Raw genomic sequence first — 26,294 nt, 5'->3', positions numbered from 1 at the left:
TGAAATGGACCATTTCAAAAGGTAATTGAGTGCTTTTCAAAAAATGTGTGCCAGGTAATTAAAGGCTTTTGGCAGCCATTTACAGCTCACTGCTCTCTTTGCGAGATGTCACCCAAAAAAAAAAAAAAAAATGGAGCATTCTGCACGTTTTCTTTACTATCTTCCTTCACGGATTGCTGATATCGTTTACTTTTCACCAAAAACCTTCTTTTACGATCTTTGCCCTGGAATTGCCTTGAGAAAGGGTTCTGTGGTTGAGCCCAGTGGCCCTGAAGGCCCAGGCAATTTGCTCAGACGCTTGCTAATAACGGCCTGAGGATCTTGCCAAAAAGAAAGGCGAGCGAGGGCTAAAAGGATGGAGACTGAGCACCAGGATGGGTAATGTGCTGTGCAACAAAGCCGGTCGCTCTTGGTCTGGCGTTGGTTCATGTTGGGCTGGCTCCCCATTAACCCGCAGGTTAATGGGGAGCCAAATGGAGGTTACGGCTCGGCGTCCGTGCCATCGGTAAAGGAGGGATAACGGGGACCCACTGTCACAAACCCAATGAATAAAACAAATGGAAAGAAAATTCACTCTCCCCTACTTTCTAGCTGAGTATCAAAGCGAGTGGAAATCAAAATCCTCCCAGTAAGAGAAAAATGAAAAGCCATCAAAGAAATGAAAGCGGCTGATCAAAGTCAAAGTCAAAGTCAGCTTTATTGTCAATTTCTCCACATGCCAAAGACACACAAAGAAACCGAAATTTCGTTCCCCCCTATCCCACGGTGACAAGACATGGCTCACAACAGACAAACAAGTAAACAAGTATAACAAAAGTGTGCTGAATAAATAATGAATAAATAACACAACAATAAATAAATAAATAAGAGGAGCAGAAAAAAAAGGAGCAAGTGCGCGTACAGCAGACATTCCCGAAAATAGCGCAACAGTGCCGCACGCCACGCAGAAGGGGGTAGCGAGTTCAGGGCCCTAACAGCCTGGAGAAAGAAGCTGTTGGCGAGTCTGGTGGTGCGGGAGCGCAGGCTCCTGTACCTCTTCCCAGAGGGCAGAAGGTCAAACAAAGAGTGAGCCGGGTGACTCACATCTCTGGCAATCGAGGTTGCCTTGCGGGCGAGATGGGAGGTGTAAATGTCTTTCAGGGAGGGGAGCGAAGCACCGATAATCTTACCAGCCGTATTCACTGATGAGTATGACGCCGGCAGATAATGAAAAATGAAAGTGGCAAAATGAAAGAGCAAAGGGGGAGACGGATGGGCCAACCAACCGAGGTGATTCCAAGAGAGGAAATGGGACAAAATGCTCCATTTAAGCTTCTTCTCATGCTCCTCATGGTGACATCACCAGACAAGTTTAGATCAGGACGTGGCTGCTTTCTGATTCTGCTTCGAGGCAATCATGACAGATGGTGTGGACGAGACAGATGCTTCCTCCTTTTGATTTGAGACATTGTAAACTGATCTCATCTTGGATCCACTTGGAGCATGTGCCCGATCAAACTATTACCTCTTGTCCCATGGACAATTTCCTCTGATAAGAAGCGCATCTAACAAAAGATGAGAAGACAGAAGAAGGATCTATTTTTCTTTTCGACTGTTCAAAATCAATGGCCTGCACAAAATCAATGGCCTGCATCTCGGCTGAGTTATAGAATCCCACGTTCGGTTCCCACACGCGGGGGTTTGTGTTTCAGCCTACGCGTTTTTTAGCTGTGCATGCCAATTGAGTGGCTGCATGCTGACATTTGTAATTAGCATCAAGACGGGCAGGAGGATTATTACCAACACTTGATATGACACCGCTTAGGAGTGTTTGAAACGGCACTACTCTCGGGTTTGTGTTTGTCTCGAGTCCTCGAGAATAAGCCGAGCCTGGAGGATGTAGAAACCTCTTGGAGGAAATTGATCTCTAATTGAGCCTCTTTGGGGGTAAATAAAAAAAGATGGCACCATTATATTGTTCTATTTATAGAAGACTTTATATTCCATTTTCCTGACAATCAAATATTGTGTTTACTACAGGAATTGGCTGATATTAAATAGGTAATATATAAATAATACAATTAAAAAATAGCAATAAAAAAACAGCCATTTAATATATAAATATATATATTTTTTTCTAAACCCAGCTATATCTCACTCTACTCGTTCAGTCTGCTCTGGAAGGAGGACCGTGTGTATCTTTTATTCCGGCATGTTCTCCTCCTCTTCTCTCTTCCCCACTCGGCAGAGAGAGGATTACAGCGGCATAGCTCAAAAGCACGTCTCTCCTGAAATCCTTCTATCAGCTCTCTCCCTGAGCAACACTTCTGTGTTCCTCCCGTGTGGAGAGATCAAATGTCGGTTATTGCTCAGAGAAATACGTTGGCTGCTTCTTAGCTGCTGCTTCAATCCTCAAAAGTTGATCTGTCCCACTTCCTGTTAAAACCAATTATTCCACATCTGATCAAAGGTATTTCTTTTCCATTGACTGAAGATAATGCTGGGAGACACGCTTCGTAGGTAGACAGTGTCATCAAGAAATGAAAGTATAGCAGGAATAATCTGTCTATCAACTCTGAATTCATTGCTAATGATTGAAATAAACTCTGGTAAAGTAGAACCCCTGGTTGACTGTGTGTTTGTATGTTTTTATTTCTTCCTCCACAGGTGTGAGTGGACTAGCGTGGACTGCAGACGTTGTTCCCAGCATGCAACTTGCCCCGTCACGCCATGTGGCGGCCACTGTGCCAACACCAGGATGGATCCTGGCTCTTGCTCTTTTTCTACTTCTGCAGGTAATAGATGAAAATCTTTTCTCAAAAATCTCCAGATACCGTATTCTCATTACATATATAATAATTTATTATAATATATATATATATATATATATATATATATATATATATATATATATATATATATATATATATATATATATATATATATATATATATAATATATATATATATATATATATATTATATATATATATATATATATATATATATATATATATATATATATATATATATATATATATATATATATATATATATATATATACATATCGAAGTTGCCATTGTTCCTGCATTCTCCGCATGTAACCCCTCTCGCTCGGGTTGCTGGAGTAGTAGCATTCAGACGTACCAACCTGAGCACTGCCTGGATTGATTACAAGAAAGCATATGACTCAATGCCACATACTTGGATCACTGAATGCTTGAGGCTGTACAACATCAATGGGACTCTGAGAACCTTCATCGCCAACTCGATGAAACAGTGGAAAACCACACTTGAAGCCATTGGCAAGCCACTTGCACACGTGACATCAAATGTGGTATATACCAAGGAGACGCTCTGTCCCCAATGCTGTTCTGTATAGGACTGAACCCCCTCAGCCAAATAATCAACAAGACAGGCTATGGATACCAACTCAGGAATGGGGCCACCATCAGCCACCTCCTCTTCATGGATGACATAAAGCTGTACGCTAAGAACGAGCGAGACATTGACTCCCTGATCCACACTACCAGGATCTACAGCTCTGACATCGGAATGTCATTCGGACTTGAGAAATGTGGCCGCATGGTGACTAAGAGGAAAGGTAATCCACACAGAGGGGGTCTCACTCCCAGAAGGAACAATAGCAGACATTGAGGACAGCTACAAATACCTTGGAATTCCACAGGCAAATGGCAACCTTGACGAGGAAACAAGGAAAGCAGCCACAGCCAAATACCTCCATCGAGTAAGGCAAGTCCTAAGAAGTCAGCTCAACGGCAAGAACAAGTCCCTAGCCATTAACAGCTACGCCCTACCAGTAATCAGATACCGTGCAGGAATCATACGGTGGCCAAAGGAAGATATACAGACCACAGATATCAAGACACGGAAGCTCCTAACCATGCATGGAGGGTTCCATCCCAAGTCCAGCACCCTGAGACTGTACACTAGCCGTAAAGAAGGAGACAGAGGACTAGTGAGCGTGAGAGCCACTATCCAAGATGAAACATCCAAGATCCATAAGTACATCAGGGATAAGGCCCCAACGGATCACGTGCTCAGTGAATGTCTCAGACAATGGGCATCAAAGGAAGATGAGGTGCTGGAGGGACCATCATGGGAGGACAAGCCCCTACATGGGATGTACCACCGAAACATAGCTGAAGTGGCTGATATCCAGAAATCCCACCAATGGCTAGAAAGAGCTGGTCTGAAGGACAGCACAGAGGCACTGATCCTGGCTGCACAAGAACAGGCCTTGAGCACCAGAGCAATAGAGGCCCAAATCTACCACACCAGACAAGACCCCAGGTGTAGATTGTGTAAAGAAGGTCCTGAGACAATCCAGCACATAACTGCAGGGTGTAAGATGCTGGCAGGTGAAGCATACATGGAGCGCCATAACCAAGTAGCTGGAATAGTGTACAGGAACATCTGTGCAGAGTATGGACTGGAAGTCCCAAGATCCAAGTGGGAAACACCTCCAAAGGTGGTAGAGAATGACCAAGCCAAGATCCTCTGGGACTTCCAGATCCAGACACAGACCAACCGGACATTGTGGTGGTGGACAAAGAGCAGAGGAAAGCTGTTGTGGTTGACATAGCCATCCCAAATGATGGTAACATTAGGAAAAAGGCACATGAGAAACTTGAGAAATATCAAGGGCTCAGAGAAGAGCTGGAGAAGGCCTGGAGAGTGAAGACTTCAGTGGTACCTGTGGTCATTGGAGCACTAGGGGCAGTAACCCCCAAACTGGAGGAGTGGCTGAAACAGATCCCAGGAAAAACATCTGACATCTCAGTCCAGAAAAGTGCAGTACTCGGAACAGCAAATATACTGCGTAGAACCCTCAAGCTCCCAGGCCTCTGGTAGAGGACCCGAGCTTGAAGGGAAAAAGAGACCACCCACGGGGGGTGAGGAAAAAGTTTATATATATATATATATATATATATATATATATATATATATATATATATATATATATATATATATATATATAATGTATTTATTTATATATTTATTTATATTTTATAGATTTTTTAAAATATTTGTTTTCATATGACATGATATATATATATATATATATATATTTTAATAGACATTTCGTTTTTGAGACAAATTAGTACATACTGGTTTAGCATAAATTCCCCTCTTCCCAAATAGGTTGCTACTTACGCCGCTCCCTCCGGAGACAGCAAACTTGTTCGGACCACTCGAGTAAGGAGACAGATCCTAGATGGGGAAGCGTCCTCAGCTTCCTCCTCAGACAACCAGACGATGCAGCAGCAGCAACAGCAGGAGCAGCAGCAGCAGCAGCAACCTTTAATCTTTAACCACGTCTACAACATCAACGTACCCATGGAATCTCTCTGCTCTGTCGACCTTGACGCCTCAGCACCACCAGAGGATGGTGAGACTTTCCTATTGATTTTCTGTGGGTGGTTATCGGCTTTTGTTTGCACGCAGATGCGAGGGGATGCAAGTTCAAGGCCTGTTTTTCAATGGTACTTCACCAACCGGGCAGCTCAAAGGGCCAAGGCTGTCTTTCCAAAAATGCTTACTTTTCAGTTGAATTTTTTGCTTAAGTGCCCCTCGAAAAGACTCCTCTGGCTCCTATATGAATGCCCAATGTGTCATACATTGAGGTTCATGACTGCAATAGGTCACATTTTGCTTGTGTTGGACTACATGGAATTTTCTGACTATCATTACCCAAATCATCCTACTCCTAAACATTCCTGTAACAATACACCTTTCAAAAATCTCTTTACAAGGCCCACGTGCTGAACTTGGATCCAAAGCCCCTGCAGAGGGACCATTGGACCCAGTTGGACCTACAGAGTACACTGAACAGACACTGGATGCAGACAGTCAGGTACTACCTTATTGTCTTAATATAACAAACAAGAAAATGGGTCCAAAAAAATGGAAACTTTTTCAGATGACGTTCACTCACCGTATCAACATCCCAAAAGCGGCGTGCGGATGTCCGGCAACTATCTCCATCCAACAGCTCGCCACCAGAGTGGAGATGCTGGAGAGGGAGCTCACGATGCTCCGATCTCAGTGTGGATCCGGTTGCTGTCGGGAGAACCAAGCCATTGGTAAGACAGAAAACAAGTACTACCGTATATGTTGTGCAAATATTCTTCACACACAATGCAAAAAAAAATAGTATTGAAGTTGCAAACGTTGCAGCAACACGTGTAGACAGACAGAATACAGAAATAATCAAAGGCGGGTATGTTTCGTCCTCTATGGAAAATGACTGCAGCTCTATGTTCTCATAAAGTATAAGTGTGTTTTGAAGTGGAAAAGGTCATTCTCGCAAATTGACATTGCAAACTGGATTATCTACCACGCCTCGTCAAGTCTGACTAGAATGTCCGGGGGGAGAAAGAAAGAAAAAAAGACATATCCTCAGTCTCATTACACACTGCATTTTTGGGGGTCAATTAATTGCTCATTGCACCCTGACTTTAACCATGCGCAGGATGAAAGCCAAAGATTCAAGACCCAAGTCAAATCCAAGATCACCTCAGATAAAAGGCTGCTCGAACTAAAGATCAAAATCAGGACCAAGAGCAAATAAATTTTTCACATCCTTTTAGTATTCTGTGGCGTGGGGCTTGTAATATTTACTCTGGTCTTGAGCCATTGGAAGGTACTGGCTCACAAAGGATGCCCATACCATCCGCCGCCACACTCAATGTATTGGTCTTTCCCCAGGCCGCTTTGACGACTTCCCAGGATGCAACGGCCACGGCACTTTCAGCCTGGAGCTATGCGGCTGCATATGCGACGAAGGCTGGACGGGCAAAAACTGCTCGGAGCCCCGTTGCCCCGACGACTGCTCCGGCCAGGGCGTGTGCATCGAAGGGGAATGCGTGTGCGACCGAGATTTCGGCGGGGAAAACTGCTCCGAGCCCCGTTGCCCGGCCGACTGCTCGGGCCGCGGCTTGTGCATGGACGGAGAGTGCGTGTGCGAGGACTCCTTCGCCGGGGAGGACTGCATGGTCGGCAGGTGCGTCAACGACTGCTCGGACCAGGGGCAGTGCGTCAACGGGACGTGCCGCTGCCGACCCGGCTATGTCGGGGAGGACTGTTCGTTGGTGTACTGCGCCAACAACTGCAGCAAGAAGGGAATCTGCAAGGAGGGATTCTGCATGTGCCAGGATGGCTTTGCTGGCGATGACTGCAACTCCGGTAAGTTGATTCTTCAGTTGCTTAACGACGCTCAAAAACTGTTGACGTGATTCTATTTCAACTTGAGTGGAGGCACACTTCCACGGGAAAAACTCTAAATTGCACCACTCGAGGTGTTTGACTTTGGAAGTTCAACTGCAGGTCAACAGCTATGGACATATGTGCATGGTATGTGTGCAGGTAAATGAAAGTGATTTAATCAAAAGGAATTAATTCAACCACCTGGCGTATATGATAAAATGTGACACTCTTTGGCCTATCCATGCTCCGCAACTCCCGGCGATGCATTCGCTTGATAGGTTTTGTAGCGGTAATTACAGAAACCAAGCTCTCCCTGCCGTGTTTTCTTTTTTTTCTTCCGTGCCCGCCTCATTCAAATGCAGGCGGCGGAGTGTGCGAGTCGCCGGACAGCAGAAGGTGTCGAAGCATTCATTTGTCAAATGTCACATTCGCACTAGGAGAGAGGCCTCACGTTAGCCGCCGCTGAGTCGGCCTCGGGAGTCTGGCGCCTTTTTGTCCGATGCACCCCCACGCAAAATACATATCAGATCCTCCTCTGCCGTTTGGAAGGCCACCGTCGACCGAGTGATGGATGACGACAAACGTGGATGACAGATCGGCGCTATTCTCTACTTGATACCTCCTGGCCGGCCTATTTATAGCCAAGTCAGGTGGTCTGAATTGCTGATACATTTGCAATTAGATGTGGAAATAGGATAAGAAACAAAGCAGTCCAATTACCCCAGTCCCGTAGGTTGACAGGCTTAAGTGTTCCCCGGTATGAAAAGAGCAAAAAAAGCCAATATGTTTCCGGTGGCCTGTAGCCTCCCATTATGGGGAATAATAGCTGCTGTTGACTTCAAATGGGATGCTTCAAGCGTGAGATAAGAGGACGTGTATCTTTACATTTGCATCTGTCCACCCACAAAGCATCCATCGACTTGAATCGAGTAGTGCCATTTTATCCCGACAGCAAAAAGTATTTCACTCTCATTTGATAAGCTCTCACATTACAGATGGATGGAAATTGCTATCTTAGGGTCGAATCGGTATTGCGCAATGCCCTCCAACGCTGCTCTGAATGTCTCGATCCAAACATGAAGGTCTTTGAACTACCAAATTCCTCAAAAAGGTCATTCAATTGGGCAAGCAGGCAATAGGGTGGCTGTGTTTTATTATTTTATATGAACCTTACCCTTAGAATGTCTTAAGGTGTCCAATGTTCCCCCCGAAGGTGAGTCCTAATGATTTACTGACCTTTGTTGAGTACACCATCAAGATTTTAGTTTTGTCTAATCTGTTTGATGGAATTGTGATTACATCTAGTGAGGCTTTAAGACTCACCTTCAGATGGCTGCCGCAAGCCTGTATAACATATGTGTCAAACTCAAGGCTCGGGCCAGATACGGTCCATCACATCATTTTGTGTGGCTCGCAAAGACACATTTTGTATCAACTTTGTGTCATTACTAAAATTCACTTTTTAAAAAATAGAGATTTGCTAGCAATTTTTAGGACCATTCATCATTTTAAACTATTTGAACACTTTTTACTAGTCTCTGATTTCAAAAGGAATTATTTCACATTTTAAATTTCAATAAACAAGCTTGTGTTTTGTCAGGGTCAAACGCAACAATCTAGTCAATTAATTGATGGAGCAGCTTTCAATATTTTCTAAATTCACACGAAATCCGCAATTCAGATTTTACCCCGCTTGCATATCTTGTCAACCTTTTTATTGCATCATTTTTACAGATTTGAACTTGAATCCGTCATGTACATACTATGTGGCCTCATCTTCAAACCGTAACATGCAGTCTTATCATCATCAAATTATTTTCATGTCTGTGCATTTGGCTGAATGATATTGCTTTCATTTAAGGGATGAAAGATATAAATGTCTCTGAGTCAGGGACTCAGCAGCCCCCCCGCCCGCCCCCCCCTTGTGCAGATTGACTGCTACAAAGTGACTCATATGCTAAACAGCCTGTGGCCATCTGTCAAGGGGTAGCTGAAAAGGCCACTAAAGTATCCAAAGGCTCCCTGTGGATAATTCAGCACTGTGTTGTAAAGTCTATTATCACAGGACACAGCTATGATGAGGAGGAGGAGATTTGCTCTTCCGTCTTGCTCTCTTATCTCCTGTCTGAGCGTGCATCCTTCTGCTCATTGGTGTTTCTTCTCCACCTTGCCTTTCATTTCACTCTCATTGTTTTTGGCCCAACCGACTGTAAACAGTCTTGTTTATGCAGGCGCATTAAAATTCAACAGCACCTCTGGGCGCATGACTTGACTTGAGTGTTGTCACTTCAACATGGATGGACCGTGCTCTGCCTTTCGTGCTTGTGGCTGTTCATTTACTTTTCGGAGGCGCAAAGCTTGTGAATACCAAAAAAATAGAAAAAAAATCTGCAGATTGAAGTCGAAGCTGTGATCTGCGCACACTCGTGTCCAAAAACGAGGCGCTCTAAAGTGGCACATGCTGGCGGGCTAACAAAATGATTTAAGCGGTTGTAGAATGCGCAAGCTTGGTTAAACTCATATCTTTTTTGCCAATCGCAACAGTGGCACCTGCCATGAACCTGAAAGTCCGAGGAGTAACAGATAGGGATGTGGAACTGGAGTGGGAAGGTTCGGTGGTCCTGACTGATTTTCTTGTGACCTACACACCAAGCAGCCCGGGAGGTGAGTCTATAGATGGGCTTGAATGTCAAAGCGCACTGGACAACTACCAAAAAAAAAAAAAAATCTGTTAACAATAAGCTTCTAAATAATGAAAAAGATCAACCTTGTGTGTGTGTTTTTCATCTCTCAGGTGTCCAACTGGAAATCCGGCTACCTGGGAATAGCACATCCTGCACTATCTCAGAGCTGAATGCCGGCATGGAGTACAACATCAATGTGTTTGCCGTCATTAATAACAGCATCAGTGTTCCTGCCACCATTACTGTCGCAACCTGTAAGTGTGTCACCATGTTTTATTCATCTTCATATTGAATGCATAAAGATAAAAAAGATGCTATGCACCCGAGTGAGAATGTCACCTGCTCCTCCGTGCCACTTGGTTTTGGAATAAAATCCAGACAGACATTTTTTTTTTTTTCTTTCTTATAGTACAGTATTTTCCATCCACATTTATAGCAGTCGCCTACTTTATAAATACGTAATGGACAACGCAAAACGTCTGCAATATTTTTGCATCAAAATACTATGGTATTGATTTTTATTATTTATGATGCTACCTGCGGTCTCTTCTACTGTAAAACCTCTTGCAAGGCAACTGTTCAACTGTATTTGTACTTTTATGATTGTTTTGCTATTATTTTCTGTCCTCTAATGTGTACTGTTCCATTTTACGGTCCCTTCGAAATAATCCTTCCAGCAGTTATTAAAAGGTATTATTGGAGAGCTTCACGAAGCTATTAAGTGGAATGTGATTTGGAAATGTGAGGCTAGGAAAGGTTTGAGACTCAATCAACAGATAAATAAATGCATGAGAGAAAAGTTCAACATTGGACACCTTCAGCATGCGACGGATGGACGGACGGACGGATGGATGGATGTGATTTATGGGCCGTGCGAGGTAGCGAAGGAAAATAATCCGTCTCTCATTTCTACACCAGATCTCTCTAATCCAGCTGGTTTAGTCTTCAAGTCCATCACTGAGACGTCAGTCGAGGTCCAGTGGCAACCTTCCTACTATTCCTTTGACGGCTGGGAGATCAGCTTCATCCCCAAGGTGCTGTACTACCACTTGCAGTCTATGAAAGATGAAGTTTGTTACAACTGCTAGCAAGATTCGAACGTTGTTGTCATGATTATGAATGTCATATTTTGAATGAAACACTATGACATCCACCAAAATCGGGTTTCACCGACTAGACCCGCTTTTAGCTAGTCTAAACATGAGGCTGCTTTCTACGCCTGTAAAACAAACCGGCGCTCGTTTTTAGCCAGCAAACGAAGAATGGGCTTTTGTTTCAAATGGTATTTTCTGGATGTGGATATTCCACCTTAGTTTCAGCAAATCTGGAGCCCAAGGTAATGGGCGGGAATGTGCCTGCTGAGATGTGTTATGAGGTCGCCTGCGAGTGCTTGTATTGGTTGTTTTTCTTTGGGCGCGGTGGTTTCTAAACAATCAAATTAGAGGTACAGATATCCAGACGTATAGATCATTTAACAAATCTGGTAAGTCTCCCTGTATTTGTTGTCCTTGTGACCATAAAAAAGATAACTATATTCATAAGGCACTTTGAGATTTGGGGTAAATGAAACAGTGTTGTATCCACATGGTCGAATCAAATATGGCAATACATCACTTTTGCACCGTTCAAAGTCTGTTTTGAATTAGACTCCCGGATTGTGGGAATCATATTGGCTGTTAAAAGGATGATCCGTCAAAGCCATTTAAGAGCATAACCTTTAGTTAAGGCACAATCAGACTGGGTCCAAAGGCAGTAATCAAAAACCTTTCTCCTTCTAAATCTGGCGGTAAACTCAGGTACTCTGGGCACTTTAATCTCAGCCCTCTCACAGTAATTGGTTTTCTCCTTTAAGGTCTCCTACGGGGAGATGTGCTTTGGTTTAATCGGTGTCCCAGACTTAAATCTGACAATAGGGTCCTTTGTTTTGGAGGTTTCCTTTCAAGTGTAGAAAGTAACAACAAAAAAAACCAAAATCCCTGTTCCTCCAAATTTGATCTCCTAGCTTTTAGGAGCCCATAGATAGTGTACTTTCTCCCCATCCGATCATTCATGATGCTGCCCTCTTTCTCTCTTTCCAGTAACATGCCCCATTCCTCCCTCCATCCCATTTTTACTCTCCATTTTCCACCTCTTCCTGGCTGTGATGTCCAAGCCGCCTAGTCAGTCCCAAAGGTAACCTCCATCCTCTTTCACCTCGCCTGCTTTCCTCCTCCTCCTCCTCCTCCTCCTCCTCCTCCTCCTCCTCCTCACTCCCCCAACCAAGCCGCCACCCGTCTTGCTGCACTTTCACAGCCGCCAGGGAAATCACATTAGGAGTTTGAAGTCCTGCCCACCCCGTGTGAATTTAATCCAGCAATGGGGGATTGTGAATTTTGACAATCTCCTAATAGAAATATGCGTGAAAGCCTTTGCTTATGCAAACACTTGTCTAATTTGTTGTCTTTCAAAGGGGGAGTGAACTTCACATTCTGCAACTACAGCAGACTTGACGTTTTCGTCTTCATGTGTATGTACCCAAATCCATTTGTGGGCACTTTTTAAAATAACATCATTCAATTTGAGAGAAGTTTTGACTCGTATGAGAACAAAATCATTTCTTGGCAGCTTCCTGGTCTAGTGAAACCTGCCCAGAAAATACACAACAGAGCATCGCAATGTTTTCTATTTGAATTTCAAAACAGTTCAAAGATCACAATGCATAATGAAGCATTTGCATTATGTAGCATCTTTGTAAAGTTGTGCTCAATGATGCTCGTGGCTGGCTCACACGCGGCTCAAGTTGCATGTCAACCTTGAGAGAGAGAGAGAGAGAAACGAGCAAGCGTCGGATACTTTGCAGCAGCATTTTGTTGGCTGTACATCCCAACAGCTTGTGATACATTATGCAGCAGTGAGATACATGTATCACTTGGAAGGCTTTTTATCATTTTTGAATAGTCTTTCAAGTTTGAAACATTGAAATGAATTGGAATAGCTTATTACTAAATATGATCTTATTAAAAATGATTCAATATTTGGTTGGGAACATTTGAATTTACTCTCAAATGTGCAGGTGTCAAAATGTTTGTGTGCAAAACTAGTTAGCCATCAAAAACAATTCTAATAAATTGCAGTGATAATGACAGTATGGAGCACCTCAGGATTTCCTATAAAGAAAACAAACTACTACGTATATTGATGCTACACTTTCCTTCAAATTCAATCATACATTTGTGTTTTCATCTTTATAAACATCTCCCCGAGGGCAAGCGTACTTTCATTTAGCCTGTGATGAAAATAAATCTAACCTCTATTAGCAAAAGTATCCAAAGCTGACCTTTCTCTTTTAATAGACCAACCGGAGATGCTGCCTCGAGCGTCATCAAATTCTCTTGTCAACTAAACCAAATTCAAGGCCAAAGTGTTTTGGGATTCTCATTCTGAGTAAAAACACACCAGGGCAATTCGATTTTAATGGACTGTTTAGTATTAAAGTGACACTCTGTAGGAGGAAATTATGACTAATTTTGTATCATGTCGCCATGTCTGCCTGAGTCTGGGCACGGGAGCAGATTCAAACATCACGCTTGTTGTTGTCGCTGCCCATCCTGTGACTAATTTCAATAGATTGCATCTGCAATGACACTTTTTATGTCCCGCCACACGAGCCTTCGTCCTGCGGGCTTTTGTTTTGGGAGGAGATGCAGGTGTCTTTCAGAATGGAGTGTGTCTGCAACCTTCTGGTTTCAACTTCTGGTGACCAAGCAGTGACCAGAAGTTTGGCTTTGTATGCCAAACAACCCAATCTTTGTTTTTATTGTTTTGTTTTTTTTCCCCTAGGACAACGATGGCGGGATGACCGCCCAGCTGCCGAGCACCATCACGTCCTTTGTGCAAACCGGTCTGAGACCAGGCGAGGAGTACACAGTCAGCCTGGTGGCACTCCGAGACCAAGGTCGTAGTCAGCCCTTTACCGCCACCGTCACGACACGTACGTACTGAATCCCAATCTTTCTACTTCTTAAAACACAGTTAAAAAAATCACATTCAATGCCGGCAAAAATAATCTCATATTAATATGAAATATTGCGCGCACACACGCGCACGCGCACGTGCACACACACACACACACACACACACACACACACACACACACGCACACACACACACACACACACACACACACACACACACACGGATGAGCCGCCTCTGTCTCGATGATGTATCACCTTTACTCTTTATCCAGCTGGCTTCATGAACGCATCTCGTATAGATTCAATTCAAAAATTGTTCATCAAATTTGAGAGTCTCATCTCCGTAGTCCAAACACCATCAATTTCCTGTCAAGACTGTGGATCAAGTTATGAGCTGTAATTAAGTAGACTTTAATGCTGCTTGCTTGTTAATATTTCATGACAGCTCATGAGAAAAGACCTGATGGGTTACCGTAAGAGCGTTAAGATAAGTCTGTTGAAGGCACTTGGTTATTTACGAGAAAAATATATTCTTCCTTGGAGGAGGGGAAGTATGATGAGGTGTCCAAAGAAACAACCAGAGGCAGATTCTTCTGTGCTGTTTTCTTCCTGAGGCTCTTTTTCTAGGACGAGGCCCAAGGGCCCAATTGTGACTACATCAAGGAAGAAGGTAGACCAGTCAAATTCGAGTCCAGGACTTTTTTTTTTTTTTCCTTCCACCCAAGAAAGCTCCGAGAAGTTCTTTTGAGGAGAATGTGTTTCTCTTTTTGCACATTGTGGTAAACATGCCATTCACTTGAGTTCCCCCCGCGGGTCAACACGCACGAACGAAAATGCCACCACAGCATGGAATGTTGACACCTTGGAAAAGATTTGCTACATTTCTCAAACGTCATATCAGACTTGAAAAGAAATGAAAGGAACTTCTCTCTGATATTTGGATTCATTGAGACGTGCCTGTGTGCAATAAGGCGTTTGTTTCCCTCTTCAGTTTCCGGATGTGATTGTTTTGCAGTGATCGACGGCCCCACTGCGCTGATTGTGCGCGATGTGTCAGACACGGTAGCATTCCTGGAGTGGACGCCGCCAAAAGCCAAGATTGATCAAATTGTCTTGCGTTACGGCCTCGTGGGAGGCGAGGGCCCGCGCACTACCTTCCGCCTCCAGCCCACGCTTAGCCAGTACACCCTGCAGGTGAGTGTAGTATTTTGATTTTATTATTTTTAATCTTTTTTTTTATTTTTAAGTTTGTTTATTTGTTTTAGTTTTACCTCATCTACAAATGACCAGGCCCTGCTATCTGTTGTCATAAAAATGAAATGTGGCCCTTGACTGCAAATGTTGGCCCGCCCCTGTTTTCAAATAACCCATTTTGTTGTGAAGGTCCTACGCCCCGGTTCCCGTTATAAGGTGTCTGTGAGCGGCGTGAGGGACGGGAACACCAGCGGATCCATTTCCATTGAATTTACAACGGGTGAGGGCTGACAGCAAGCAGATGTGGTAATCATGCTGCATGCTATCCTGAGCCTGCCTCCGGGAATAGAACTGTTGATGACATACGGGCGGCCCCATGTGCCGCGCTGTTCAAGGTCATTTGGCAGATGCCCGTAAAGTTTGCACAGCGGATATTATCTTGTGCTCAACCGGTTAATGCATGCACGTAGGAATGATTACAGTGACGGCTGATTGCTGATGTCTGCCTGTACACTCCCCCCCCACCCCTTGAGAAACAGTCTCAGTGTCCTCAACGTTGTCAGCTTTATCGTTTTTCTCAGAGATTGACGCGCCCAAGAACTTGCGTCTCATCTCCAAGACCTCCACCAGCCTGGAGTTGGAATGGGACAACAGTGAGGCGCAGGTAAGCCCATTGTGCGCTTTGCTGACGTAGCAACTGTTTCCATCTTTCATGATTCTGCAGAGTGCAAATCTAAACAACAACAACAACAAAAACATGGCGGTGCAATGAAACCAATCCATGACACAAATTTCCCATAGGAAAGAACGTCCATAAAATTGATTGCCATCATTAAACCTGTATTAACGGTTTTAAGTCATTTTCAAGTGTTATTTTATCATTCTTAGGTCCCGTATGTATAAAAAATGTTAATTAGCCAATAAGAAAATCAATCTTAATCGAGACAACAAATGTCTGAGCAGAAAGTGATTTGTGTCACGAATGCACCTCGCCTCACAAATCCTTGTCACGCAAACATTTTGCGTTTCAGAGACGTTTCCCAAAAGTTTTGGTAGAACTTTCTTTCCCAACAAGGTTTAAAGGGCTCTCTGTAAATGACAAATTGGTTGTTTGGACCCATATAATCACTTTGTCTTTCTGTTTGCTAGTTCCAAGTCTTAAAGTTAAAAAAGAATCAATATTGACGTGATCAATAGTTTTAATATCGCTTTTTTTTATTTTTTATTATGTGCACGTTTAGGTGGAAGCCTACCAGGTGGTGTACAGCACGCTGGCAGGCGATCAATACGAAAAAGTCATTGTACCACGAAATGAAGGCGCAACCACAAAGACCACTCTCACTGGTAAGTGTCAACCAATTGTCGAGCTTCTCCGCGTTATGCGAGCTCATCAACTGAAGGAAATGTTCTGCATGCCAGGGTGGCTTCTATTTCTTTTCGTGTTTGTACAGATACATTTTGAAAGCAAGGAAATTGGAAGTGGGTGTTATTTTGTGCAATCAATGCTTTAATATCTTTTTTCTTCTCTGCTAAGGTTCTTTTTCTTCTCTTTTATACATTCCCCTGCTGTTTACGTGTCTGTGGCTGATTGATTGATGAATGAATTCATTGATTGCGTTTTAGACCTGCTGCCTGGCACGGAGTACGGTATCGGCATTTCCGCCATGAGAGGCAGCAACCAGAGCACATCGGCCACTATGAACGCCAGGACGGGTGGGTGACTCTTTATCACATCAGTGGGGACAAAAAAAAAAAAAAGTGCCATGAGCTGCATGAGATTTGATGTTATTGACGACAGCTTGCTCAATCTGAGCAGCGGTGAAGGGACCCCCTTCCCCAAACCCATCATGATGACGCCTCAAAATGACATCATTAAATGACGTAGTAAAAAAAAAAGGGAGTTGGTGGAAGAAGAAGCACCAAAATATATATTTCAAATTTATTATTTAATTTTTAAGTGTATTCTTTCATTCTAAAATCAGTCCTGTTTGCGTCACCTGACAAACACTCATGTTGTGCATTTGATCTAATGTGTTTTCCATCATAATTCTCTTGTGGAATGGCATCCTTTCATTCAGAGGATCCAGCTTTTCACCCCATTCAACTGTGAACAGCTCCATCTCCTAATGAGTGAATAGATGAAATATCGGGTTCTTAGCTGGACTGACAGAAAATATTTATTGTCTTTGGATTTTGATTTTAAAAGCCGCCACGTGATTGTCTTTGTACTTTAAGAGTGCCAAAACATGACTCGAGTGTCTGTATTGATGCTGATTTATGAAAATAGCTTTTTAACACAGAAAGTGCATCATCCAGCAGCTTCTCCTGACAAGGAAAGAATTATCGATCTGTAATGACGCACACAAGCGTGACTGCAGCTCCTTTTCACCACATTTGTGCTCCCGTGAATTGGAAAGACGTCATGGTCAGAAAGCTTTATGGGATGTCGACGTGCTTTCTGTGACAACAGAGTATATTCAGAAGACAGTAGCATTTATGCCATCCCGGGGTCAGAAAATTGACATTTTTAAAGGTTTTAAAAAAAAAAAAAAGTTTTTTTTTTTTCCCCCATTACTATAAAAGAAAGACAAACTTCTGAATTGCACATCTTTGAATGCTAAAAGTGTAAAAGACCAGAATTGTATCTGCCTCACTGATATTTCCATGGTGACTTTTCCAAAATGTATCTTGTGCCAGGTCTGGACGTGCCAATGGATCTTACTGTGACGGCATCTACAGACAACACCATCACCCTGATGTGGGGCGTGGTCCAAGGCCCCATTGACTTCTACAAAGTCACCTATACGTCCTCCTCAGGCGTGACTACTGAGGTACAGATATACTAGGTACTTTTGGATGAAAATGCAGTTGAGCATTTTCTTGTCATTCGGCCCAAATAGTTGACTGTGCCAAGAGGTGAAACCACCGCCACTTTGACGGACTTGGAACCCGGGACTGAATACACCATCACAGTGGCAGCAAAGAGGGGGAGACAGCAGAGCAACGTGGCTTCCATAGATGCCTTCACAGGTACCCATTTTCCCAAATGATTTGCCACAAGATGGCAGCAAAGTGGTTCCCTTTAAATACTGCTACAGTATGGAAGTGAAGCGCCTCTTCTTACTTCAACTTAGTTCCTTTATCACAAAATGATGACGTTGCAAAAGCCAAACTGAGAATTTGTTGAAATTTTTGTAGTCTTAGTAGTTTTTTTTTAGTTTGTTTAGTTTGTTTGATGTTGACCCAGAATTTGCCACTATAAATATTGCTTTAACATTGAATTTTTGGGGACACCATCGCTAAGGATTTTCATTTTAGAGGACACTTTGCTCATCAAAAAGGGGCGTTTTTTAAATTCACCTTGATTCTCGGCGTGTTTGTATTTCTCTTAAGTTTCAGGCAGTTGGGATTTTTTCAAAAATCACACATGAATATATTTAGAATGAAAAAGATCCGACTGTGAATTTAATGACCATGAGGTGAGTCTTACTTAAAAAAGATGCAGGTTGTAAAGAAACTATTAGTAGATTGCAGATTTCACTTTGGCCCAATTAGCAGTGGGCCTTTTCATCTTCCTCTGCCTTTTTTTTTTTTCCATTCAGCCATCCCATCATAATCCTTCCTGCTGGACTTTTTGCTCATCTGCAGCAGCAATAAGCATTTTGTACTTGTGACAGTTCAGCATCAAAATGATGCACTTGAGTACTTGTCTTTTTCTCCTCACCTTGATCACTTCATTGTTCATGATAGCACTTGTCATCATCATGGCCGCCATCATCACGGTGACGTGTGACTTCATCATTTCACGTCGTCCGCGACTAACACCGTTCTAACCGTGGCCGTTGGGAGCGATGATAAGCTGCAAGATCAGGAGGATGAAGAGCCTTAATTGGATGTCATCTTTTCATCCACTTCACTCGTAACATCAAATTATCTGTGCCCAAAGGAAGTCAAACATAGGATTTTCTCTTAAGGTGTGCCATCAAAAGCTTGATTTGTTTTAAGTTTGATCAAGCGTAAATAGCTGTTAGATGCACCTTCACTTTGACTGCACGCTAAATATAATGTGCACTTACAGCAGCAGTTTAAACTCCATCCATCTTCCTTTTGCTCTCATGTTGGTTCACTTAATCATTAGCTGTCCAAGTCATACGTTTTGACAGCAACATCTGCTTCCATCATGGCTTTTCCCCATTTTCTTTTGGTGATCAATCCTATCACAACTTCATCTTTATGGCACATAAATGCAATTAGCCTCTCCGTTTCATGAGCGATTAAATCATCACGTCCTCATGACTCTGGTCTGCCTGATCAAGATGGCACCCGAGGCTAATTTGGCCGGCCGCTTCCATCCATCGATCACCGGCGTGGCTTCTCCATTTCCATCTCTCTCCTCTTTTCCCCGCTTTCTCGGAGACACCAGGGTGACATTTAATCCATATCCCTTCAGGGATCAGGCCCGTTTCCCACCTGTACTTGTCGGAGGTGACTTTCGACTCGGTGCTGGTGGCGTGGAGCTCGCCGGCGCCGCCCGCTGATGTCTTTATCCTGAGCTACAGCTCAGCCGATGGCAGCGACACCTCCAAGGTGACCCTGGAAGGCTCCAAGACGAGGTCGTTGGTGCAAGGGTTGCTTCCCTCCACTCAGTATACCATCAGCCTATTCACAATACAGGGGGACGTCACCTCCGATCCCATTACGGCGTCCCTCACGACAGGTGAGATGCCCCATTGGATGGAAAAGACTCGGGCGCGCTTTACACTCCCGCTCGCCCCTGGCGAGCCTCGCCCACATGCATAGAAATGAAACGAAAAATAAGTTGATTTGCAATACTGGTTTTTCTTGCAAGCTGAATCAACTCAAATAGTTTGAGTATCACAAATGTCAAAGCAAAATGCAGTGAAGGATCGCAGATCCCTAACCAAAATCAGGCAAGAAGCAATTTTCCAGCATAACCAAAACAGGATATACAATACAGTGTTTTACTTATGATTTCCTTTGTACAAAAAGCTGTGGCTAAAAAGCAAAGCGTGGAGAGTCTCTGTTCCCAAAAGTGCACTTCATGAATGGAGCCAACAGCCTCTCAAATATCCACACAGTTTTTTATTTTATCCTCATTATTTTATTTTTTGTATGATTTATTTTTTTGTATTATTCCAGTGACCTGTGACTTTTAACTTTGGTGTGTTTTTTCAATAAAGACGAATGCTGAATCATCATGAATGATTTTACACGGAGCAAATGAAAAGGGAATCACATTTGCCTCTGATCTTTTTACATTTTGCACCTGTCTTGCCTCTAAGGGAAGATTCATTAAATCATAAACAAAACACAGTTTTACTTTTGCCAGCGCAAACACAATTACTATGATAACCATACTCGTATGGGCCCAACATTTCTAAGAAGCCGCTGTTTTCCAAGCAAGTGGAAATGAAATGATTTCAAAGGCAGGAATAATAAATGACCCCCCTCCTCTCATGAATACTACTCATTATTCTTTTAATTTCAAGTGGCGCCCGTGCTGCTGCTTTTTCCCTGAGCTAAGAGATAGAAGTTCTCTAATCTCCTCTTCATTCCCTCCATCACTTATACTTTCTTCCGTTGATACCGTTAATAGCTAAGTAACAGCCATCAGATGACTTGTTTGCTCACATCGGCTCCGCTGCAACCTTTTTCGCAGTCGCTCGATAGTCGGGGAAAACATTGACCGCGTGGGGGGGGGAGCAGCAATACATACAAACGGCATCGAAATAACGCTACTCAAAAGTAGATGAATGCTAAATTGCAACAACAGATAATAACGCAAAGTGTCACATTCTTATGGGGGGGGGTGTTTCTAGCCAAAGTCTGCCTTGTCGCCGTAGGTATGGACCCACCCAAGCAGATGACGGTGTCCGCCGTGGCCGAGGACATCGTGACCATTTCGTGGCTCAAGCCACTGGCTCCATTTGAATATTATAAGCTTTCCTACCAGTCAGCCCAAGGTATTTCATTTGCCATATTTTAATATGATTTACAGAGCATCCAATAGCGTCGTCATCTTTTGCCAATGAATCTTAATTATAGTCCTCAAATATAGCTATAAATCTTTTAGTGCTGCTTCACTATGATTGAATAGTAGATGTATTTCAAATTGGACACGCCAGCAAAGCTGACTCGACTGGGTTTCCCCGCAGGTCGAGTGGACAGCGTTGTGATTGACAGCGATGTGACCAACTACACTTTGTCCGGTCTGTTCCCTGCTACCGAGTATGAGATCAGTCTGAACGCTGTCAGGGGGAGCCAGGAGAGCAAAATGGTCAGCGCCTCAGTCTTCACAGGTAAGAGGAAAAAACAAGTCGCTGATGTCCCTGTCTTGTCGCAAATAGTTAACATGAAAATCCAATCTGACTGTAATACACGCGCACACACCAGCAGTTTGTAGTGCACAAGTACACTCTTCCAAGAAGCTCTTCACACTGCGCACACGCACGCACAAACAAGAGAGAAAATGAAAGGGTACAGCTGGCATCTGGCATTGTGGCCAGAGATGAAAATGTCGACCCCCTGACCCAGTAATTGCCAAGCTATTCCGCAGTCCATCTCGCAGCACGCGCGCCCGCACGCGCGCCCGCACGCACTCTTTATCCTTTCGCCTCACGTCTATCCTCTTGAATCTTTGCACCTCCATGCACACCTTTCCGCTCTTTCACTTCATTGCACCGTTCTAAAAAAAAAAAAAAAAATCTCCCCTATTTCTTTCTGATTATTTTTCCAATAGGAATCAAGCGGCATAGCGTGTTTCTACATGAATGCACGGGAATATGCAACAGTTATTCTCATTCAAAGAATTCCCTTCACAAAATATTAACACACTCCCTGTGGTGTATGCAAAATCGGTAACGTGTGTGTGTGTGTGTGTGTGTGTGTGTGTGTGTGTGTGTGTGTGTGTGTGTGTGTGTGTGTGTGTGTGTGTGTGTGTGTGTGTGCGTGCGTGTGTGTGCGTGTGCGTATGCGTGTGCGTGTGTGTGTGTGTGTGTGTGCGTGTGTGTGTGTGCGTGTGTGTGTGTGTGTGTGTGTGTGCGTGTGTGTGCCTGTGTGTGTGTGTGAGGGAGGGAGGAAGAGGAAGCTGAAGGGAGGGAGGGAGAGTAGGGCAGAAGGTGTGTTTGCATGTCAATGAGATGTGATTCACAAAGAAAAGCCAAGTTGAAGAATGCATTGAAGCAGGGAAAATATCAAGCTCAAGTTATTCTTGAGCTAACAATACTAGTGTGTTTGTGAAGCAGAGCCATTCGGACTCTAATGGAAGAATAGAATGTAATAGAATTAAAAGAACATAGCGTAGTCAAGATAGTTAGCCCGTTCACTACCATTGACGACGAGAGACGTCACAGATTAATTTCAACTGTGAATGAATTCGAATTGATAAATAACATTCTCATCACGCCGGGGATCCTTGAATGTCACTTCTTAACTTAATAGCACACTTGGTATTTAGCATAGTCATCCAAAATTGCATGGGGGGGGGGGGGGGGGGGGAATTCCAATGACTGTTTAATTATCAGAGCAGTTAAAAAAAAAGCAAGGAGCCATCTTTCATTTTGCCACCAAACATTTAATGTACTGGCATTTAGGAAAAACTGTTTGGCTTGAGAGTAAATGGGCTTTGTGATGAGATGTTTAACGACGAACAATGGGCCTCATATGCAAAATGTCAGGACCTTTAATAAATGATCTCACCTCCCAACACCGGTGTTGGAAGAAAAGCCGTTAACATCTGGCTTATTTATCATCTTCCCCGAGAACACATAGCTCGGTGCAGGATGCTCAACAGGATGAAATCTAAAGTATGTTGATGAATACGAAATGAGGAAACCAGTTTGCTACAGCACTTTGTATGCAGTGCTAGTGCTCTATAAATACATACATTTGGGTTGACTTGAGCGACTGGCTTCTTCACATCTTGGATCAGGTCCTGTAAATCCCGATCGACATGTAAATTGTGCAGCATCACTCCATGCCGGTGAGATAGCTCGTCGAATTTGTCAATTTAATTAGCATGACACGGTGCAATGTGCTGACAGGACTTGCAAACAGGAAAGGCAACTTGCAATCAAAAGGTCAGAGTGTGTCAAGTCAAGTGGAGCATCATGAGCAGCATCTTCATCAAATTTGAACCCCACCCCTCAGTCATATAACAAATAAAGAAACAAACAAACATTCTTTTTGCTTTCCCTTGGCCTGATGCAACTTGTGACTTGTGGAGTATTCGGAATTTCTCAGTTAAGTATCCATTACTGACTCAAAACCAGTTAATTTAGTTCATTAATTCATTAACTAGTTTGGTGATGAATTTTCATCAAACATTTGATTTACTGGCAATGCAAATGGCAGTACTGACTTGAGTGGGCGTTTTACAAAAATATCTCTTGAATTGTACGAGGAGCCAAAAAATCTCATCTTGTGCCGTCCACTTTTCCAACACGTCGTAGCCCTGTTCAGTGATTCGCAAGTGCAATCAGAAGATGGAGCATGTTGATTGGATTATCAAAGACCTTGATAAAAGAGAGTTGTCCCTTTGTTGTTGTTGTTGTATGTTTTTTTTTTGGTCCCCAGTCTCGCTCCATGTATTCCCCCTTGCCATTCTAATTGACTGATTAAGCCTCTGCATAATTTGCTTAAACCTTTTGGCAATTAAAGTAATGACTTAGGTTTACTCAGCCAGCCTAGTGACGAGGGCTCACAGTCACCGCAGTATCCCGACAAGATAAACTTTTTTTTTTCTATTTTAAATTCCGTTGAGGATAGGACAATATTAATTATTTGCTACAAGCAGCACTGTGTTGGCCTGCCATGTTCCATGCTGTGCCAAAATAACATGCCGGAGGGGTAAATTGGGGTTGAAACATTGAGGTTAAAGGTTTAATCAAATTTAAATTCAGTGCTGGCTTGTCCGGCCCCGAGTGAGAATGAAATTAGAAAGCAGTTAGAGCAACAGCAGGCGAAGGTGAACGAACGTCTTCAGCATACTATTTCACTTGTAATATCACTTTGAATAAGATTTGAGCATGGCGGTCGTAATTATGAACCTGTTCAATGCAAAATAAAATCCTGGAACTCGATAATTACCACTCAGATGTGAGAGTACAATAATAATGTGGTATTTAATCTCTGCTCTCTAATTGGGAACACATTCCTTATTCCCTGAAGAGATCACGAGATGCCTCCGTGTTTATTTTTTAAAGTGAGAAGCCCAAAAATGAAGATTTTTACAAGTAATCCACATTGTTCCGTTTCTAGCTATGGACATGCCGTCAGAATTGAGCGCACTCAACATCACTCCGCAAGGAGCCCTGCTGAGGTGGAACCCGCCAATGTCCAAAATTGACAATTATGTGCTGACTCTCACGCACAATCAAGGTAAGTTGTCCAGATTTTTGGAATTGACTGGGAAATCATCAGAGGACAGATATGAACATCTGAGGCTGGCTGGCTGGCTGAAACCATTGTTGCTAGTTTTCTTCTTTTTTTTTTTTTTTTTTTTTTTTTTTTTTTTGGGCCATGCCGCCCGTGTCCTCGGCGACTGACAGGCGAATGATGTCCATATTGCTTGGCCTCTCCGGGTCTCCATTTATACGTAATTTGCTCCATTGGAGACGTGCCAAGTCGCTGGAGAAAAGCTGCCTTCAAACTACTTGACATGCATACTGTTGTCTCTTCTTCGGCCACTGTTGGCAGTCATTAACCTTTAGCATTTGGATAATTGGGTTCTTCCGCCCTGCCCGTAACCGTCTTCTTCTGCTGTAATCGATGATTTAAATGACTCAACTCATAGTGGAGGTGAATTATTAATCCTATAGTCATGTATCATCTGCAATTGTCATGTTAAAATGGGATGTCTGATGAAACTATCCGTAACGTGAGCTGTTGCAATAAAGATAACGTTTGTGCTCTCTCTCTCTCTCTCTCTCTCTCTCTCTCTCTCTCTCTCTCTCTCTCTCTCTCTCTCTCTCTCTCTCTCTCCTCTCTCTCTCTCTCTCTCTCTCTCTCTCTCTCTCTCTCTCTCTCTCTCTCTCCCTCTCTCGCTCTCTCTCTCTCTCTCTCTCTCTCTCTCTCTCTCTCTCTCTCTCTCTCTCTCTCTCTCTCTCTCTCTCTCTCTCTCTCTCTCTCTCTCTCTCTCTCCCAAATCAATTTTCAATCTAAACCTTGATGGAGCAGAGCGTAAATTCAGTCGTAGACAAAAAGCTTAACATCTTTTCCTTCTATCAGTGTATTGAATAAAGATGAGTAACCCTTGATTTTTCAAGGTAGGCATATACGTAGCTTTTATAGTTTGTCTGCACTCCCAAAGAACTGCCAGTAAAAAACATGAAATGCAATGTTTGTATTTAACACTTTGTCTTCTCATTACATGTTCAATGTTTTTTTTAGTGACAGCTGATACATTTTTGGTGGAGGGCAACAAGCAAGAGCACCAGCTGTCCAATCTGAAGCCCAGTACGTCCTACTCGGTAGCCCTCTATGCTACCAAAGGACCCCTGACCTCCGGCACCGTCATCGCCAACCTCCAAACACGTAAGCAAAACTTTCTAATTGTCTCCCAGGCAGGAATAACACATTTAGAAACAGCTCTTCCTTCCGCTTGAGCCAAGCTGCAACTTTGTGAACTTCTTGGGAGTTTACAAAAAGTTAAGCAAGCAAAGGAAGTGTGATTCCCAGAGGAACACCACCTTTTCCCTGAAGCAGAGCATTGTTGCACAAACCTGAAAACATAAATGAAGCTGGGAAACACAACGTAGAGAGAGCCCTTGTAACACTAATAAGCAAATGTCAAAAGTTTTTCAAAGAGCAAGTCCTGCCGGACTAAAAAAATAGAATAAAAAAAAAAACAGAAAGCTGAGCGTTAACTCTATGCTCCTCGGTGCCTCTGACAGTAACGAGGGAAATGTCTATTCGCTGTGCTGTATTCAAGAGGACATGAAAAGCAGCTGTCTTGATGTTGACATAAACCACTAGGGAGAGCCTCACTTAAGGCATCCTAATCAGTCTCGTAGAGTTGTTGCCATCCACAGTGGGAGCTTTGACATCAGGCAAGTAAATTGGATTTAAACAACAACAATAACTTCCATTCATCCATCTTTTTTGTAATGCTATGATTTTATAGGCTGCACTACTATGACAGCCCCCCTTTCTCTTAGACATTTTCCAAAATAGACAGATCACAAAAGATTTATTTGGTTGTTAAATTTCACACTTAATGGTTGGGAAAGGCACT

At 43.2% G+C, this 26,294-nt stretch overlaps 1 protein-coding gene and 1 long non-coding RNA gene across 4 annotated transcripts in view; one reads left to right on the top strand and one right to left on the bottom strand.

The window, feature by feature from the left end:
• Positions 1-2,606: 2,606 nt before the first annotated feature.
• Positions 2,607-7,826, bottom strand: LOC125984772 (uncharacterized). The gene is made up of 3 exons (XR_007487070.2): positions 7,661-7,826; positions 5,939-6,063; positions 2,607-2,768 (listed from the first exon to the last, which is right to left on the bottom strand). It is a non-coding gene; the product is annotated as an uncharacterized lncRNA (long non-coding RNA).
• The window catches only part of tnr (tenascin R (restrictin, janusin)), a 36,010-nt gene continuing 12,368 nt past the window's right edge, over positions 2,653-26,294 (top strand). The window contains exons 1-21 of one of the 3 annotated variants that reach the window (XM_049746920.1): positions 2,653-2,774; positions 5,146-5,392; positions 5,757-5,857; positions 5,924-6,086; positions 6,712-7,188; positions 9,754-9,873; positions 10,004-10,147; positions 10,812-10,927; positions 13,713-13,863; positions 14,862-15,040; positions 15,230-15,320; positions 15,622-15,704; positions 16,282-16,384; positions 16,664-16,753; positions 17,738-17,871; positions 17,941-18,070; positions 19,491-19,757; positions 20,905-21,024; positions 21,217-21,360; positions 24,320-24,439; positions 25,451-25,594. In XM_049746920.1, coding sequence (XP_049602877.1) covers positions 2,688-2,774; positions 5,146-5,392; positions 5,757-5,857; positions 5,924-6,086; positions 6,712-7,188; positions 9,754-9,873; positions 10,004-10,147; positions 10,812-10,927; positions 13,713-13,863; positions 14,862-15,040; positions 15,230-15,320; positions 15,622-15,704; positions 16,282-16,384; positions 16,664-16,753; positions 17,738-17,871; positions 17,941-18,070; positions 19,491-19,757; positions 20,905-21,024; positions 21,217-21,360; positions 24,320-24,439; positions 25,451-25,594 — 3,211 coding nt within the window. In that variant the 5' untranslated portion in view covers positions 2,653-2,687. Of the gene's footprint in view, positions 2,775-5,145; positions 5,393-5,756; positions 5,858-5,923; positions 6,087-6,711; positions 7,189-9,753; positions 9,874-10,003; positions 10,148-10,811; positions 10,928-13,712; positions 13,864-14,861; positions 15,041-15,229; positions 15,321-15,603; positions 15,705-16,281; positions 16,385-16,663; positions 16,754-17,737; positions 17,872-17,940; positions 18,071-19,490; positions 19,758-20,904; positions 21,025-21,216; positions 21,361-24,319; positions 24,440-25,450; positions 25,595-26,294 lie in introns of all 3 variants that reach the window. The other 2 variants (XM_049746919.1, XM_049746921.1) reach the window with 2 other exon arrangements.

This window comes from Syngnathus scovelli, chromosome 17 (assembly GCF_024217435.2).
Source record: "Syngnathus scovelli strain Florida chromosome 17, RoL_Ssco_1.2, whole genome shotgun sequence".
In the NCBI taxonomy this organism is placed as follows: domain Eukaryota; kingdom Metazoa; phylum Chordata; class Actinopteri; order Syngnathiformes; family Syngnathidae; genus Syngnathus; species Syngnathus scovelli.
This window is presented reverse-complemented; position numbering and strand designations above follow the sequence as displayed.